Source organism: Amphibalanus amphitrite, unplaced genomic scaffold (assembly GCF_019059575.1).
Source record: "Amphibalanus amphitrite isolate SeventyFive unplaced genomic scaffold, NRLGWU_Aamphi_draft 000950F_arrow, whole genome shotgun sequence".
Taxonomy (NCBI): domain Eukaryota; kingdom Metazoa; phylum Arthropoda; class Thecostraca; order Balanomorpha; family Balanidae; genus Amphibalanus; species Amphibalanus amphitrite.
The window spans coordinates 93,061-112,582 of NW_024882444.1; the positions used below are offsets into that span (position 1 = coordinate 93,061).

Sequence of the window (19,522 nt, forward strand, 5' to 3'; positions counted from 1 at the left end):
CTAACGTCCGTGGCAGAATCCAAGCTCGTGGCTCTTTAACTTCATGGTTAAAATCCGGCTTAAATGACGGGGAACCGCATAACGTCGCGAAAATAAAAACCCACGAATTCCAAAGTATGTGCAAAATGTAGAGCTCATCGAGATCTAACGTCCGTGGAAGAATTCAAGTTCGTGGCTCTTTAACTTCATGGTTAATATCTGGTTTAAATAACGGGGAACCGCATAACGTCGCGAAAATAAAAACCCACGAATTCCAAAGTATGTGCAAAATGTAGAGCTCATCCAGATCTAACGTCCGTGGAAGAATCCAAGTTCGTGGCTCTTTAACTTCATGGTTAATATCTGGTTTAAATGACGGGGAACCGCATAACGTCGCGAAAATAAAAACCCAAAAATTCCAAAGTATGTGCAAAATGTAGAGCTCATCCAGTTCTAACGTCCGTGGAAGAAACCAAGTTCGTGGCTCTTTAACTTCATGGTTAATATCTGGTTTAAATGACGGGGAACCGCATAACGTCGCGAAAATAAAAACCCACGAATTCTAAAGTATATCCAAAATGTAGAGCTAATCCAGATCTAACGTCCGTGGAAGAATCCAAGCTCGTGGCTCTTTAACTTCATGGTTAAAATCCGGTTTAAATGACGGGGAACCGCATAACGTCGCGAAAATAAAAACCCACGAATTCCAAAGTATGTGCAAAATGTAGAGCTCATCCAGATCTAACGTCCGTGGCAGAATCCAAGCTCTTGGCGCTTTAACTTCATGGTTAAAATCCGATTTAAATGACGGGGAACCGCATAACGTCGCGAAAATAAAAACCCACGAATTCCAAAGTATGTGCAAAATGTAGAGCTCATCGATATCTAACGTCCGTGGAAGAAACCAAGTTCGTGGCTCTTTAACTTCATGGTTAAAATCCGGTTTAAATGACGGGGAACCGCATAACGTCGCGAAAATAAAAACCCACGAATTCCAAAGTATGTGCAAAATGTAGAGCTCATCCAGATCTAACGTCCGTGGAAGAATCCAAGTTCGTGGCTCTTTAACTTCATGGTTAATATCTGGTTTAAATGACGGGGAACCGCATAACGTCGCGAAAATAAAAACCCACGAATTCCAAAGTATGTGCAAAATGTAGAGCTCATCCAGTTCTAACGTCCGTGGAAGAAACCAAGTTCGTGGCTCTTTAACTTCATGGTTAATATCTGGTTTAAATGACGGGGAACCGCATAACGTCGCGAAAATAAAAACCCACGAATTCCAAAGTATATCCAAAATGTAGAGCTCATCCAGATCTAACGTCCGTGGAAGAATCCAAGCTCGTGGCTCAACGCCTTCATGGTTAAAATCCGGTTTAAATGACGGGGAACCGCATAACGTCGCGAAAATAAAAACCCACGAATTCCAAAGTATGTGCAAAATGTAGAGCTCATCGAGATCTAACGTCCGTGGAAGAATCCAAGCTCGTGGCTCTTTAACTTCATGGTTAAAATCCGGTTTAAATGACGGGGAACCGCATAACGTCGCGAAAATAAAAACCCACGAATTCCAAAGTATGTGCAAAATGTAGAGCTCATCCAGATCTAACGTCCGTGGCAGAATCCAAGCTCGTGGCTCTTTAACTTCATGGTTAAAATCCGGCTTAAATGACGGGGAACCGCATAACGTCGCGAAAATAAAAACCCACGAATTCCAAAGTATGTGCAAAATGTAGAGCTCATCGAGATCTAACTTCCGTGGAAGAATTCAAGTTCGTGGCTCTTTAACTTCATGGTTAATATCTGGTTTAAATAACGGGGAACCGCATAACGTCGCGAAAATAAAAACCCACGAATTCCAAATTATGTGCAAAATGTAGAGCTCATCTAGATCTAACGTCCGTGGAAGAATCCAAGCTAGTGGCTCAACGCCTTCATGGTTAAAATCCGGTTTAAATGACGGGGAACCGCAAAACGTCGCGAAAATAAAAACCCACGAATTCCAAAGTATGTGCAAAATGTAGAGCTCATCGAGATCTAACGTCCGTGGAAGAATCCAAGCTCGTGGCTCTTTAACTTCATGGTTAAAATCCGGTTTAAATGACGGGGAACCGCATAACGTCGCGAAAATAAAAACCCACGAATTCCAAAGTATGTGCAAAATGTAGAGCTCATCCAGATCTAACGTCCGTGGCAGAATCCAAGCTCGTGGCTCTTTAACTTCATGGTTAAAATCCGGCTTAAATGATGGGGAACCGCATAACGTCGCGAAAATAAAAACCCACGAATTCCAAAATATGTGCAAAATGTAGAGCTCATCGAGATCTAACGTCCGTGGAAGAATCCAAGTTCGTGGCTCTTTAACTTCATGGTTAATATCTGGTTTGAATGACGGGGAACCGCATAACGTCGCGAAAATAAAAACCCACGAATTCCCAAGTATGTGCAAAATGTAGAGCTCATCCAGATCTAACGTCCGTGGAAGAAACCAAGTTCGTGGCTCTTTAACTTCATGGTTAATATCTGGTTTAAATGACGGGGAACCGCATAACGTCGCGAAAATAAAAACCCACGAATTCCAAAGTATATCCATAATGTAGAGCTCATCCAGATCTAACGTCCGTGGAAGAATCCAAGCTCGTGGCTCAACGCCTTCATGGTTAAAATCCGGTTTAAATGACGGGGAACCGCATAACGTCGCGAAAATAAAAACCCACGAATTCCAAAGTATGTGCAAAATGTAGAGCTCATCGAGATCTAACGTCCGTGGAAGAATCCAAGCTCGTGGCTCTTTAACTTTATGGTTAAAATCCGGTTTAAATGACGGGGAACCGCATAACGTCGCGAAAATAAAAACCCACGAATTCCAAAGTATGTGCAAAATGTAGAACTCATCCAGATCTAACGTCCGTGGCAGAATCCAAGCTCGTGGCTCTTTAACTTCATGGTTAAAATCCGGCTTAAATGACGGGGAACCGCATGACGTCGCGAAAATAAAAACCCACGAATTCCAAAGTATGTGCAAAATGTAGAGCTCATCGAGATCTAACGTCCGTGGAAGAATCCAAGTTCGTGGCTCTTTAACTTCATGGTTAATATCTGGTTTGAATGACGGGGAACCGCATAACGTCGCGAAAATAAAACCCACGAATTCCAAAGTATGTGCAAAATGTAGAGCTCATCCAGATCTAACGTCCGTGGAAGAAACCAAGTTCGTGGCTCTTTAACTTCATGGTTAATATCTGGTTTAAATGACGGGGAACCGCATAACGTCGCGAAAATAAAAACCCACGAATTCCAAAGTATATGCAAAATGTAGAGCTCATCCAGATCTAACGTCCGTGGAAGAATCCAAGCTCGTGGCTCATCGCCTTCATGGTTAAAATCCGGTTTAAATGACGGGGAACCGCATAACGTCGCGAAAATAAAAACCCACGAATTCCAAGTATTTGCAAAATGTAGAGCTCATCCAGATCTAACGTCCGTGTCAGAATCCAAGCTCGTGGCTCTTTAACTTCATGGTTAAAATCCGGTTTAAATACGGGGAACCGCTAACGTCGCGAAAATAAAAACCCCGAATTCCAAGTATGTGCAAAATGTAGAGCTCATCGGTGAGACTAAATGCTTACTTCGAAATCTAAGCTGCGTTGCGGCATTGGCTGTTCTGTGCGGCGTGTATGCCGCATGATTAGTAAGCGGCGACCACTAAATTAAAAGCTCAAGCTTTAACCTGTTTTCAATGGATAACACTGCATACGAAAAGTGTCCATCGCTCTCGTCCTGGGATATTAGATTTAAATAACTAACTTATCTATATCATTGTTTTGAACCAAATTAATACTTCAACTTGACCCTCGCCCGTATTGGTGTTTTTCCAGCCAGTAACGCATAAGGTTTCGCCGTTTGCCGTTTCGCTCCTGATCAAGCTAGAGCTTCGCGGAAAAAACGAGCGTGTGCCAGTGACGAGAGGAAGCCGATGATATCTAATTTTAAGGTCCTAGGTCATCGGTGACCTTCCAGGTCAGGTCAATGACCCAAAAGGCGGGAAAGTTGGGACCTGTTAGAACGTCGTAGTGTGGCTCTTATGGGGGTTTTCGGGGTGCTGATCACGAATATCATGCTAGTTTTGATGACAGATGATGTATTCATTCATTTAGGCCAGGTCGGGTTAGGTCAGTCAGGTCAACCAGTAGAGGTCCTGCCGGTATGTAGTCCTAGGTGTCAACCCGCCTCTGACAGCCTCGTAACATGTTACGGGCACCAAAACTACTTTTTAAACGTTCATGTTGCTTAATTCGAATTCAGCTCGAAAAACTGGCCTAGAAACATGTCAAACTCGAAAAAGTGAACCGAGGTCACCAAAGGTCATGACCTGACCTTCAGGGTGACCTTGACACCCCTAATGCATGGGGGCAACATCATATCACATGTTTGAACGCTTGAAACCACGAAAGACTGCAAACGCGCTGCTAATGCGAGCCGACATACGCTGAATCGCGGATCCGGCCAAACATGGTCTCGAAAAGTAGGTCACATGTCAAAGGTTATTTGCGTCAGGGTCATGAAATTTTCAGGGTAGTGTAAAATTGATCAACGCGAGGGTACTAAAAGTTACGTCGTGATCGGCCGCTTTTACGCGAGTTATTCGCGAAAAACCGAAGGGAGTCCGTTCGACCCCCCCCCCCCCCCCCCTAAAGGGCGAGGGTTAACTCACAGTCCGAACTCCGGACAAGTTCGGTCTTGTTTGTGATTTGTCGGAGCATCACCTAAATCTAGTGGAGTATGAGGTGGAGGGAAAACTAGGCTTTTAAGGAGGGAAGGGAGTCGGTGACGGTCAGGGGCACTACAAGCAGAGCAGTCATAAGCTGGTGACAGGGCTGACATACCAGTTTTGATAGCATGACTGAAACAGACTTTTTGGGTAGCCAGGAAATCGCATGTGAGAGCCTATTGAAATTCTTACATCGGCCTTTATATGCATGAGTCGTATACAGGCGGGATTTGGCATACGATTTCCAGACAATTGAAAGACTGTTTGGAGCCAACGAAGGAAGGAATGAGTGAGTACCTACTAAGTTTAAGCATTAATTTGGTTCAAAATGATGATGCAGATAACTTATCATTAAATCTAAATATCTTATGACGAGAGCGATTGGCATTTTGGTATGCAGTGTTATTCTTGAAAACAGGTTGAGCGTTTAAGTTTTTAATTTAGTGGTCGCCGCTTACTAATCATGAGGCATACACGCCGCACATAACCGCCCAATGCCGCAGCCCGCAACACCGCTTATTTTGAAGTAGCATTTAGTCTCACCCAGCTCATCCAGATCTAACGTCCGTGGAATAATCCAAGTTCGTGGCTATTTAACTTCATGGTTAATATCTGGTTTAAATGACATTAAAGAACCAAGATGGATTCTGCCACGCGTTAGATCTGGAAGCTCTACATTTTGCACATACTTTGGAATTCGTGGGTTTTATTTTCGCGACGTTATGCGGTTCCCCGTCATTTAAACCGGATTTTAACTATGAAGGCGATGAGCCACAGAGCTTGGATTCTCCACGGACGTTAGATCGGATGAGCTCTACATGTTGCATATACTTGGGAATTCGTGGGTTCTTATTTTCGCGACGTTATGCGTTCCCCGTCATTTAAACCAGATATTAACCATGAAGTTAAGAGCCCGAACTTGGTTTCTTCCACGGACGTTAGATCTGGATGAGCTACATTGCACATACTTTGGAAATTCGTGGGTTTTTATTTTCGCGACGTTATGCGGTTCCCCGTCATTCAAACCAGATATTAACCATGAAGTTAAAGAGCCACGAACTTGGATTCTTCCACGGACGTTAGATCTCAATGAGCTCTACATTTGCACATACTTTGGAATTCGTTGGTTTTTATTTTCGCGACGTTATGCGGTTCCCCATCATTAAGCCGGATTTTAACCATGAAGTTAAAGAGCCACGAGCTTGGATTCTGCCACGGACGTTAGATCTGGATGAGCTCTACATTTTGCACATACTTTGGAATTCGTGGGTTTTTATTTTCGCGACGTTATGCGGTTCCCCGTAATTTAAACCGGATTTTAACCATGAAGTTAAAGAGCCACGAGCTTGGATTCTGCCACGGACGTTAGATCTGGATGAGCTCTACATTTTGCACATACTTTGGAATTCGTGGGTTTTTATTTTCGCGACGTTATGCGGTTCCCCGTCATTTAAATCGGATTTTAACCATGAAGTTAAAGAGCCAAGAGCTTGGATTCTGCCACGGACGTTAGATCTGGATGAGCTCTACATTTTTCACATACTTTGGAATTCGTGGGTTTTTATTTTCGCGACGTTATGCGGTTCCCCGTCATTTAAAACGGATTTTAACTATGAAGGCGATGAGCCACGAGCTTGGATTCTTCCACGGACGTTAGATCTGGATGAGCTCTACATGTTGCATATACTTGGGAATCGTGGGTTTTTATTTTCGCGACGTTATGCGGTTCCCGTCATTTAAACCAGATATTAACCATGAAGTTAAACAGCCACGAACTTGGTTTCTTCCACGGACGTTAGATCTGGATGAGCTCTACATTTTGCACATACTTGGGAATTCGTGGGTTTTTATTTTCGCGACGTTATGCGGTTCCCCGTCATTCAAACCAGTATTAACCATGAAGTTAAAGAGCCACGAACTTGGATTCTTCCACGGACGTTAGATCTCAATGAGCTCTACATTTTGCACATACTTTGGAATTCGTTGGTTTTTATTTTCGCGACGTTATGCGGTTCCCCATCATTTAAGCCGGATTTTAACCATGAAGTTAAAGAGCCACGAGCTTGGATTCTGCCACGGACGTTAGATCTGGATGAGCTCTACATTTTGCACATACTTTGGAATTCGTGGGTTTTATTTTCGCGACGTTATGCGGTTCCCCGTCATTTAAACCGGATTTTAACCATGAAGTTAAAGAGCCACGAGCTTGGATTCTGCCACGGACGTTAGATCTGGATGAGCTCTACATTTTGCACATACTTTGGAATTCGTGGGTTTTTATTTTCGCGACGTTATGCGGTTCCCCGTCATTTAAATCGGATTTTAACCATGAAGTTAAAGAGCCAAGAGCTTGGATTCTGCCACGGACGTTAGATCTGGATGAGCTCTACATTTTGCACATACTTTGGAATTCGTGGGTTTTTATTTTCGCGACGTTATGCGGTTCCCCGTCATTTAAACCAGATATTTACCATGAAGTTAAAGAGCCACGAACTTGGTTTCTTCCACGGACGTTAGAACTGGATGAGCTCTACATTTTGCACATACTTTGGAATTCGTGGGTTTTTATTTTCGCGACGTTATGCGTTTCCCCGTCATTTAAACCAGATATTAACCATGAAGTTAAAGAGCCACGAACTTGGATTCTTTCACGGACGTTAGATCTGGATGAGCTCTACATTTTGCACATACTTTGGAATTCGTGGGTTTTTATTTTCGCGACGTTATGCGGTTCCCGTCATTTAAGCCGGATTTTAACCATGAAGTTAAAGAGCCACGAGCTTGGATTCTGCCACGGACGTTAGATCTGGATGAGCTCTACATTTGCACATACTTTGGAATTCGTGGGTTTTTATTTTCGCGACGTTATGCGGTTCCCGTCATTTAAACCGGATTTTAACCATGAAGGCGATGAGCCACGAGCTTGGATTCTTCCACGGACGTTAGATCTGGATGAGCTCTACATTTTGCATATACTTTGGAATTCGTGGGTTTTTATTTTCGCGACGTTATGCGGTTCCCCGTCATTTAAACCAGATATTAACCATGAAGTTAAAGAGCCACGAACTTGGTTTCTTCCACGGACGTTAGATCTGGATGAGCTCTACATTTTGCACATACTTTGGAATTCGTGGGTTTTTATTTTCGCGACGTTATGCGGTTCCCCGTCATTTAAACCAGATATTAACCATGAAGTTAAAGAGCCACGAACTTGAATTCTTCCACGGACGTTAGATCTGGATGAGCTCTACATTTTGCACATACTTTGGAATTCGTGGGTTTTATTTTCGCGACGTTATGCGGTTCCCCGTCATTTAAACCGGATTTTAACCATGAAGTTAAAGAGCCACGAGCTTGGATTCTGCCACGGACGTTAGATCTGGATGAGCTCTACATTTTGCACATACTTTGGAATTCGTGGGTTTTTATTTTCGTGACGTTATGCGGTTCCCCGTCATTTAAACCGGATTTTAACCATGAAGTTAAAGAGCCACGAGCTTGGATTCTTTCACGGACGTTAGATCTCGATGAGCTCTACATTTTGCACAATCTTTGGAATTCGTGGGTTTTATTTTCGCGACGTTATGCGGTTCCCCGTCATTTAAACCGGATTTTAACCATGAAGATCAGCTCAAAAGTTAAAATAAATGTCATATTCGTGTTCAGCATGGTCAACTTAACCATGCCATGAATCTGAAGTGATTTGGAATTCGTCGCTGAATACGTATACGTATACGTCGCTAGTTCACGGACATTCTTTTCATTAACAAACATCACGTCCAACGCCGCAAATTATTGTTAACGCAACAATTATCAGATGACCTTTCCGGCAAGACCGTCGCATGTTTCGCCCGGTCTTCTGCGCTTTTATTCCCGTCGATCTCGCAGCGGGTACGCCCCCCTCTGCAGGATTATGTAATTCACAACGCTCAGCGATGCTCAACAAGGTCTTCCACAAGGCCCTAAATACAAGGTTGCACGGACTTATTTCTACTAAACCTATCAGAACATAGTTTCACGGTTGATTATTTAAATAATTATTCAATCAAAGTTTCTTTATTATTCTCGTTATCATTTGTAAGCAATTTTATAAATGAACATTCAATTTGCTTGCCTTTTACTAGCAAAATACCTTTTCTAGTATTGGGTCAACATAGTGGTGTAGCAGTAGGAACCACATCTGGCAAAACCCCAATACCTACATACAGCAGAAAAGCAGCCACCAGGTGTCGCTACAGTCGCAGCACAGATGTCGCGCGCGTCGCCAATCGCCAAACTACCGATTTCCATAAGGATGCATATGTACGGATATGTAACGGAAAGTCGCCCTTAAGGATTACGCTTACATCCTTTGCTTATCAGGTCGATGGTTGGAAATTGGGAGGGTCTCGGCTATTTTCGACCACGGATATGCCTTTATCACATGATGAGGAACATGCTGATAAGCGTTTTGTGTGTCATAACAGCACAAAGTATTTTTAATCATTTTTCAAAAATAGCCGTTCTGCCGTATCTTTCAGTGCAAGGTGCCGTCGGTCATCCCCGACGTGACGTCACGCCGGGGATTTCCAGATTTTTCCTACTAGACTTCGACGCCCCCTGGTCTTCCATACCTATATCCACCGTCCGCGCCGAGGGTGGAGACATGTCAAGCACCTGTCTGTTTATCACCGATAGTTGACGAGCACAAGGAAGTAGGAAGCACAAGCACAAGGAAGGAACCCCCTACCCAAAATGGGAACGCTGAATATGTTACACCCTCAAAATATATTTTTATTTTTTTATTATAGCTATATTTATCGTAATATTTACCTACTGTTTACTCTGCATTGTTTGCCCGTATGTCATTGTTTATCATGTATAGTGTTAGTTTGACTTCGCCTGTCAGTGGGGGTCCGCCCTGTTGGTGATCACTTGAATAAATAAATAAATAAAATACCTAGTCCCAATGACAATCTAGTTTTTTCCTTCTTAAAGGGCTATCCCACCTTCTAAAATGTTGTTAAAACCAGTTAAATTGTGCCCGACTTTATAGATTGGATGACCAGGAACACGGTTCTGGCATTTATTTTTCATTAAACATCTTAGGCAATTATTATACTTGACCTCAAAATGTAAAAAACGCTTCATTTTCCTTAAAATTGCATGTTAAATGTAGTATAACCCATGTTTTCACCATTCCGTCATTTCAAAAAATCATTAAAATATCATTCGACGGTCAATTTCCTTGTTCAACGGTCAGATTAAAGATAATTTTATAGAGACTAAAACGCAGTTCACACATGACCGTCAGTCTGTCGGTGTCGGGCCCGTCACCGTCGACCTGACGGCCTGCAGCCCGTCAAACGAGAGTTGGGATTTGGTAGCTCCCATTGGCTGCGATATATTGTGACAGAAATGGCGCACCATTTTCGAGATGGACGCAGATGGGGGAAGGGGATGGGGGAGGGTAGAGGCCGAGAAGTTAAAAATATTCTTTGAATTACAGAAATAAAATACCACGCTTTTACATTTTTATGTCAAATAATGCTGCAATTTTATTTTAATGAAAGACACATCGGTTCGCTAACTTAAATCAGAGAGCGAATCTCAAGATATCGTGCCGTAATAAACACTTCAATCTAAACAAATGGATAGAAAATGATATAAAATATCTTTAAAATGCATTTAAGCTTCATGCTGCATGATTACGTTCCTTTTCCTCTTCCTCCAATGTATGTATGTATGTATGTATGTAATCCAACACGCAGACATTCAAACCGACGGGCCCGTCACCGTCAAAAGTTGAACATTGCTGAACTTTCCAAAGCGACGACCGTCAGGTCCGGCGCCGGCGCAGTCAGCTGTTGCCGGCCGTCAAACGCTGCCGGTTCACACATGCCCGTCGACCTGACGGCCGTCGCTCCGTCGGTTTCGGCCGTTTTGACGGTGTCGGGCCCGTCACCGGCAGACCTTACGGGCAAGTGTGAACTGCGTTTTAGTACATACTTAAATTAGCGTGCACTTTTTTGAGACGTGATGCACTAATGAATTTTAGTGGGCGAACGGCCGAAAAATTACCTTCCGTTCTCATAAATGGGAACGCCCGTTCCCATATTTGGGAACTCCGTTCCCAAAAATGGGAACGTTCCTATATTTGGGTACTCATGACCATAGTTCCACCTACTGAATTACGAGACCGAGCGCAGATTGGGCACTCTCCCCTATAGGCTATTGTCATGTATTGTTTACATAGACACATCAACATGTGTGAGTAGGGGTGAATGAGGACCACCTTAAATGGGTGTTGCCTGTGTGGCTTATTTTTAATACAATACAATACAATACAATACAAATTCAGTCAAAAACGGCCATGAACACAAAAAAGTAAAAACACATGCTTGTCTGCACATGGCCTAGCACAAAAGCTTTAAAGGGACTATCCCACCTTCTAAAATGTTGTTAAAACCAGTTAAATTGTGTCCGACTTTATAGATTGGATGACCAGGAACACGGTTCTGGCATTTATTTTTCATTAAACATCTTAGGCTTCCCATATTCCAAACACCTTCCTAAACCAAAGTTTTGGAAAATTCCCATATTCCAAAACCTTCCTAAACCAAAGTTTAGGAGGGGGCATGGGCAACAACAAACTAAAATGTATGTATACAAACATTGATGGACTGAATGCTGTGAAAGGAGCAGAACTGAATGTAGTTTTACAGCAGCAAGACCCAGATGTAAAGTTCATTACTGAAACAAAATTAACACCTGATTATGTTGTTTCCCAGTATGTTGACTGTACTGCTTACAACCTATTCAGGAAAGACAGAGTCTCAGGTCCGGGAGGCGGTGTATTGATCATGGTTAACCTTCGCCCCAGTGGGGGGGGCATATGTTACCACCCTGTCGCGTTTTTTGCGTGTGAATAAAAAACCGCGGCGCGTAGCGCCGCGCCGCTTGGGGTAGCTTTTGGTACATCGATTTTGGACAATGTGTGAAATTTTTGACCCCAGGTCATGTCAGGTCAGGTCACCAGGTCAAGTTAACTGACCAAGCCTAAAAAAGTTTGCAATCATGTCCAGCCTGCAGTGTTTGTCAGAAAGGTTTCAAACTTGGTGGATTGCATGCTGTTATGGGCGCCTACAATTTGTATATCTCGGATTTTTTATATCCGTGACCTAAGGTCAGGTCAGTGGCGAAACCTTTCCATTACAAGTCAATGGAGAAAAATGAAAATGCCTCTAGATCCGTGTGTGCGCATCGGAACAGTCCAAATATTTCTGAATCACAATGATTTAGTCCACTCGTGATGACCAAGGTGTCATTTTTGCTGATAGCCTCTAGACAGCTCATCCGAGGTCACTTGAGGCTACAAACAGTTTTTTGCCAATAACTCGCGATTGGAAAGAGATAGAACGCTGGGGTTGGTCTCATTGTGTTTGCCTTGTTGAGACGCATCGACTGATATGCAACATGACCTTTTCCGGTAAGGTCATGACCTTGACCTGAGGTCAAGTTTTCAACTTGACCTTTCAAGGTCGAATTATAGTTCATTCGACGCGTCTCGGCGAGAGGAACACGATTCTGGCAATAGAAATGTCGTGGCTTTTTGTAGTCGAAAGTTATTGTCGAAAAACACTTTTCGTAAAAACAGCTATTTTTGGACTTTTTGCCCTCTGGAGGCCAAACCGTTGACCCGAGGTCAATATTGATAATGACCTTTTCAAAAGAAGAGTTCAAAAGCTATCGATTGCTCTTTCCTGCGTTATTCTAGCTACCATAGTTCCTGAGATAGCGGCATGTTTTCTGAAAAATATAATGACAATTGGCAAATTTTGACCTTTGATGACCTCTGGTGACCCCAATATTGCTCTAAGGTGAAAAATGACTTAAATACTTTCAAACGTACGTATTGAGAGCTATCGACTGCTTTTTACCGCGTCTTTCTAGCCCTCTTAGTTTTTGAGTTAGAGGTAGGTGGTAACATATGCCCCCCCCCCCTCACTAGGGCGAAGTTGGCTGAGACCGCCACTGGGGCGCGGGTTAAGAATGGTTGGCCCGCTACTGAATTGTTTGCTGAGTCCTGGAGCAAGATTGAGGCTGTGGTTTGCCAGCTCAGGGTTGGAAAGAAGCTGGTCAATGCTGTATGCATATACAGACCGCCTGGTAGCCCATGCGCCTATAATACAATGGTACGGGAGACAATAGAAATAATCAGTGCCAAGAGACATGAACAAACAATTACATGTGGGGACTTCAACTTCAGAGAAATAGGGTTTGTTCCCGTCGCTCCTCTAACCTCCTCCAAGCTCCTCTAACCTCCTCTCGTTTCAAAAAATCGTTCCCGTCGCTCCTCCAAGCTCCTCCAAGCTCATCTTGATTTCACATCTCACCACCACTATTTGCCTCCTCCCTCATCCCAAACGAAAGTTGTTTTTTTTGGAGGAGGCTCTTGCGTAGCCATATTTGGCGCACGTAATACAAATGTGAATTGTTTATAAATGAGATTTGAGGGAAGTGGAAATGATTTCAGTGATTGATGACGATTGGATATCTTTAAATAGTAATGTTTGATATTAAATAGACTGGATAAGAGCAGAAGTAACTGGAGGTGAGAACAGCGAACAAGCTAAATTTTTTGACATGTGTGAAAGCTGCTACCTAACACAACACGTGAAAAACTTCACTAGATCAAGAGGTGATGATGAACCATCAACACTGGATCTGGTGCTGACAAAAGATGTAATGGAAGTTGAAGATGTGCGGGTTTGTTCCCGTCGCTCCTCTAACCTCCTCCAAGCTCCTCTAACCTCCTCTCGTTTCAAAAAATCGTTCCCGTCGCTCCCAAGGCGTCGCTCCTCCAAGCTCCTCCAAGCTCATCTTGATTTCACATCTCACCACCACTATTTGCCTCCTCCCTCATCCCAAACGAAAGTTGGTTTTTTGGAGGAGGCTCTTGCGTAGACATATTTGGCGCACGTAATACAAATGTGAGTTGTTTATAAGCTCGGGGTTACATGAGCAGAGTTAATACGCATTACAAACGGACTACAATGGTGAGCGAATAGGAAAATCCGTTCCTGATACGTATTTACTTGCTCATGTAACCCCGGTATAAATGAGATTTGAGGGAAGTGGAAATGATTTTAGTGATTGATGACGATTGGATATCTTTAAATAGTAATGTTTGATATTAATCTGAGGTTATTTTATTAGAAACCGATTATTATCTCTTGATTTATGTTTGCGCGCCATAAATCGCCGACCGTTACAGCCCGCAAACAGCTGATTTCCTCGCGAAAATGTTCCCGTGGCTCCTCTGAAACGGCTCTCCTCCAAGCTCATCCAACCTCATCCGAGATTTTTTGGGAGGAGCGACGGGAACAGACCGTACAAGTCCCCAGTTGGCTCTAGTGACCATTGTGTGCTAACATAGTTTTCATGTTGAATGTTCTGAGAGGATTGCTCACAGTGAAAACAACCACCATAAGAGAAACTATCATAAGGGCTCATACAATGAAGCAATTAGAATGTTTGATGCCATCAACTGGGAGGAGGAGCTTCAAGATAAGGGTGTGGAAGAGGCATGGAGTACTTTTATGGAGCACTTTAACTGTGTTATGAATAAGACAATACCATTACATCCCCAGAAAACAAAGAGTAATCACAAGAAGTGGACCAACAAACCTTTAACCCGCGCCCCAGTGGCGGTCTCCGCCAACTTCGCCCTAGTGGGGGGGGGGGGGGGCATATGTTACCACCCACCTCTAACTCAAAAACTAAGAGGGCTATAAAGACGCGGTAAAAAGCAGTCGATAGCTCTTGATGCGTACGTTTGAAAGTATTTCGGTCATTTTTCATCTTAAGAGCAATATTGGGTCACCAGAGGTCATCAAAGGTCAAAATTTGCGAATTGTCATTACTATTTTTCAGGAAAACGTGCCATTATCTCAGGAACTATGATAGCTAGAAAAGCGCTGGGAAAAGCAATCGATAGCTTTTGAACTCTTCTTTTGATAAGGTCATCATCAAAAATGACCTCAGGTCAACTGTTTAGCCTCCAGAGGGCAAAAACTCCAAAAATAGCTGTTTTTAAGAAAAGTGTTTTTCGACAATAACTTTTGACTAAAAAACGCTAGGTCATTTCTAATGCCAGAATCGTGTTCCTCTCGCCGAGACGCGTCGAATGAACTATAATTTGACCTTGAAAGGTCAACTTCAAAATTTGACCTCAGGTCAAGGTCATGACCTGACCGGAAAAGGTCATGTTGCATATCAGTCGATGCGTCTCGGCAAGACAAACACAATGAGGCCAACCCCAGCGTTCTATCTTTTCCAATCGAGAGTTATTGGCAAAAAACTGTTTGTAGCCTCAAATGACCTCGGATGACCTTTCAAGAGGCTATCAGCAAAAAAGACACCTTGGTCGTCACGGGTGGTTCCAAATCATTGTTATCCTGAAATATTTGGACTGTTCCTATGCGTACACACGGATCTAGAGGCATTTTCGTTTTTCTCCCATTGACTTATAATGGAAAGGTCACGCCACTGACCTGACCTTAGGTCACGCATATAAAAAATCCGAGATATACAAATTGTAGGCACCCATAACATCATGTAATCCACCAAGTTTGATAACCTCTATGACAAACACTGCAGGCTGGACATGATTGCAAACTTTTTTTAGGCTTGGTCAGTAACTTGACCTAGTGACCTGACCTAACATGACCTGGGGTCGAAAATTTCACACATTGTCCAAAATTGATGTACCTAAAGCTACCCCAAGCGGCGCGGCAATACGCGCCGCGGTTTTTTATTTATACGAAAAAAACGCGACAGGGTGGTAACATATGCCCCCCCCCCCCCACTGGGGCGAAGGTTAATAGAGCAAATACACAAAAAAGAAGAAGCTTGGACCAGGTTCAGGAAAAACCGTAAGTCAAAACGGTTGAGGGAAATATACACCAAAATACGCAATGAAACCACCAAGATGGTGAGGGAGGCCAAACACAACTTTGAGCACAAACTAGCTCATGAGATCAAGTCTGATCCCAGAGCTTTCTTTGCATACGCCAGGAGCAAGACATCGCTCAAGGAAGAAGTTCTGGCGGTGACCAAGGAAGATGGGAGTTTAACAACATCATTAGAAGACACGTGTGATGTAATGAACCAGAAGTTCCAGGAAGTGTTTACCGATACAGAGGGAATAGCGCCACCAACAGTGACTCATTTTACTGGACCCAAACTCGAGACATGTGATATAGACTTGGAAGAGGTAGCTGCTGTGTTACAAGGACTTAAGACACCATCAGCACCAGGACCAGATGGTGTACATCCCATCATGCTCAAAGAGTGTGCACTCAGCCTTTCAAAGCCTCTACACTACATCTTTACCAAGTTATTAGAGTCTGGGGAGCTGCCAAGAGACTGGAAACAAGCAAACGTAACGCCCATTTTCAAGAAAGGAAAGCGGACTGATCCCTTGAACTACCGCCCAGTCAGTTTGACATCTGTCGCATGCATTGCAAGACTCTTGAGAAACTGATAAGAAAGAGGGTGGTTGAACACTTGGAGACAAACAATTTATTGAGCAAGTATCAGCATGGCTTCCGTTCAAAAATGTCTTGCCTCACACAGCTATTGGAGTACTTCTTTGACCTTGAAAATGCTCTGGATGAAGGAGAGAGTGTAGATGCCCTTTACCTGGACTGCCGCAAGGCCTTTGATACGGTTCCTCATGAGCATCTAATTGTCAAGATACAAGGAATGGGCATAGATGGTCTGGTAGCAAAATGGATCACCGGCTTTCTGAGAGGACGTGAGCAGAGGGTTGTGGTGAAGGGCTGCTGCTCGGGCCTCGGGGTGGAGAGCTGTCAGAAGCGGAGTACCCCAGGGTAGTGTTTTAGGACCGACCCTCTTTCTGATATATATAGATGACCTCATGAAGAATTTGGACTCTCCAGGGAAACTCTTTGCAGATGACGCAAAAATCTGCAGAAGGATTGGAGGCCCCAGAGATGGAGTCATTCTGCAAGAGGACATTTGCAAACTGGAAGTGTAGAGTCAAATATGGTTACTGGATTTCAACAAGGACAAATGCAAGGTGATGCATTTTGGTCCCAAGAATCCTGGCTATAACTACTCTCTGAGAGGAATGACTTTAATGGAGACTGACAAAGAAAAGGATCTGGGGGTGATTGTTACTCCTGATCTCAAAGCATCCGAGCAAGTGTCCAGGGCCGCGGCAGCAGCAAACTTCACGCTGGGAAGGATAAGAAAAACCTTTACATGTATGGACAAGGAAATGTTCCTGCCCATCTACAAGGCCCTTGTATGACCTCGAATGGAGCATGCCATTCAGGCGTGGTCACCTTACCTCCAGAAGGATATTAACAAGTTGGAGAAAGTTCAAAAAGGAGAGCCACAAAACTTATACCTGGACTAGCTGCCAAACCATACAAAGTCCGTCTGGCGGAACTGAACATGACAACTCTGGAAGAGAGGAGACAAAGAGGAGACATGATAGAAGTATTTAAATTGATACATGGATTTGATATGGTCAGTGCAGGAGAAGATTTCCTGAAACTTGAAACAGACGGCCACAGGGAAAGGACACGAGGGCACACTCTGAAACTCCGGAAGCCGAGGCATCGCACATTTAAACGTAATATGTTCTTTTCATCAAGAATTATTGAACGGTGGAATAAGTTGCCTGAAGAAGTTGTAACGAGCAAGAATGTTAACATTTTCAAGAACAAGTACGACAAACACATCAAGAAGACTACGGAGAGGCAGCATCCTATGAGCATCCTGCTCCCTTTGCCTCTTACAGATCTACTTGGTAAGCATCTACTTGGTAAGCACACAAACTTTCAAATATGTGACGTCACAGCCCAAAATTACCTCCTTCCCCAGGCCACATTACTGTCATAAAGCTGATTCTTTTTACTCTGTAGGCACCACAACAAAGTTCAGACCAAGTTTTAAGAGATTTTTCAACAAACAAACCCATTTAAATCAGAATGACTAAACGAGGTGACGTCACACTAACGGTCGCTCCATGTTGAAGATAGGGCCTTGTACAAGGCCCATTTTCAAATGAAGGGAACAAATTTCTTCAACACCAAGAGGCCGCGGGGGTTGCAACCTAGATAGATAGTGGTTTCTGAACCTCGCCGCAAACTTGGCTATCTCAACTCAAACCCCATGTTAAAGGTGGGATAGTCCCTTTAAGGGAGCGCCATATAGACAGTTACAGGTTTGTTGCATAATTTTCATGAATAAAAAGATGCTAAATGAGGGTACAGACCCAACAACTCACCGGCACCAGAGCTCTGTTCGCACCCCGTTTATTTATCAGCAGGCTGCGACCATGCTGCTGCTTCTTGGCTCCTCATTGGTCGAATTCAAGTGGTGTATTCGTTAGACCAATGAGAGGCCAAGCCGCGCCAGCAATAACTTCCTTATATGGGGAAAACCGACAGCACGCTGATATAAAAACGGCGAGCGAACAGGGCCCCTGACTGAGAACGAAAGAAAGTTACGCTCAAGATGTAACGGAAGTTAGCCCACATTCAGCCCACATTCGGCCCAGCCCAGATTGGGGCTGCCAAATCTAGGAAAAAATCTAGAAATATAGGGAAAAATCTAAAAACCGTTTTACGCCTAAACGGCTGGACGAAACTGAAAAATAAGACCACCATTTGAAAGATCTCTTCACCCCGGACCTAATGATATGGTTAAATACCGGATCAATTTCACCAAAAGCATGATTTAACAAGGATGAAAATTTTCGGTCAATGGGGCGGCCCCTACGATTTTCTTCAAAATCGGCATGGTGATACTACAGGCCGAGATGATCAATCTGGCTGAAGAAACCCCTATGGGCATTGAAATCTATGGGGTAAAAACGCCCTTGGAAAGTTTTACCCACGCATTTCTGGCAAGTGTATCGCACGCATCCCCCAAATATGGGTATCATATGAAAGCCCATGAAAACCCAAACAAAATGGTGGGGTAAAATTTACCCATTACCCCATCCAGGGTAAAGTTTACCCAAGTTGAAAATTTTCGGTCAATGGGGCGGCCCCTACGATTTTCTTCAAAATCGGCATGGTGATACTACAGGCCGAGATGATCAATCTGGCTGAAGAAACCCCTATGGGCATTGAAATCTATGGGGTAAAAACGCCCTTGGAAAGTTTTACCCACGCATTTCTGGCAAGTGTATCGCACGCATCCCCCCAATATGGGTATCATATGAAAGCCCATGAAAACCCAAACAAAATGGTTGGGTTAAATTTACCCATTACCCCATCCAGGGTAAAGTTTACCCAAGATGAAAATTTTCGGTCAATGGGGCGGCCCCTACGATTTTCTTCAAAATCGGCATGGTGATACTACAGGCCGAGATGATCAATCTGGCTGAAGAAACCCCTATGGGCATTGAAATCTATGGGGTAAAAACGCCCTTGGAAAGTTTTACCCACGCATTTCTGGCAAGTGTATCGCACGCATCCCCCCAATATGGGTATCATATGAAAGCCCATGAAAACCCAAACAAAATGGTGGGGTAAAATTTACCCATTACCCCATCCAGGGTAAAGTTTACCCAAGATGAAAATTTTCGGTCAATGGGGCGGCCCCTACGATTTTCTTCAAAATCGGCATGGTGATACTACAGGCCGGGATTCATCTTGGGTAAACTTTACCCTGGATGGGGTAATGGGTAAATTTTACCCCACCATTTAGTTTGGGTTTTCATGGGCTTTCATATGATACCCATATTGG

The 19,522-nt window shown here is 43.6% G+C and overlaps 1 protein-coding gene across 1 annotated transcript in view; it reads right to left on the reverse strand.

Moving 5' to 3' along the window:
• LOC122368479 (atypical kinase COQ8B, mitochondrial-like) overlaps positions 1 to 18,022 on the reverse strand; it is a 45,194-nt gene extending 27,172 nt beyond the window's left edge. The window contains exon 1 of the mRNA XM_043342435.1: positions 17,989 to 18,022. Coding sequence (XP_043198370.1) covers positions 17,989 to 18,010 — 22 coding nt within the window. The 5' untranslated portion in view covers positions 18,011 to 18,022. The remainder of the gene's footprint in view (positions 1 to 17,988) is intronic.
• Between the last annotated feature and the right edge of the window lie 1,500 nt (positions 18,023 to 19,522).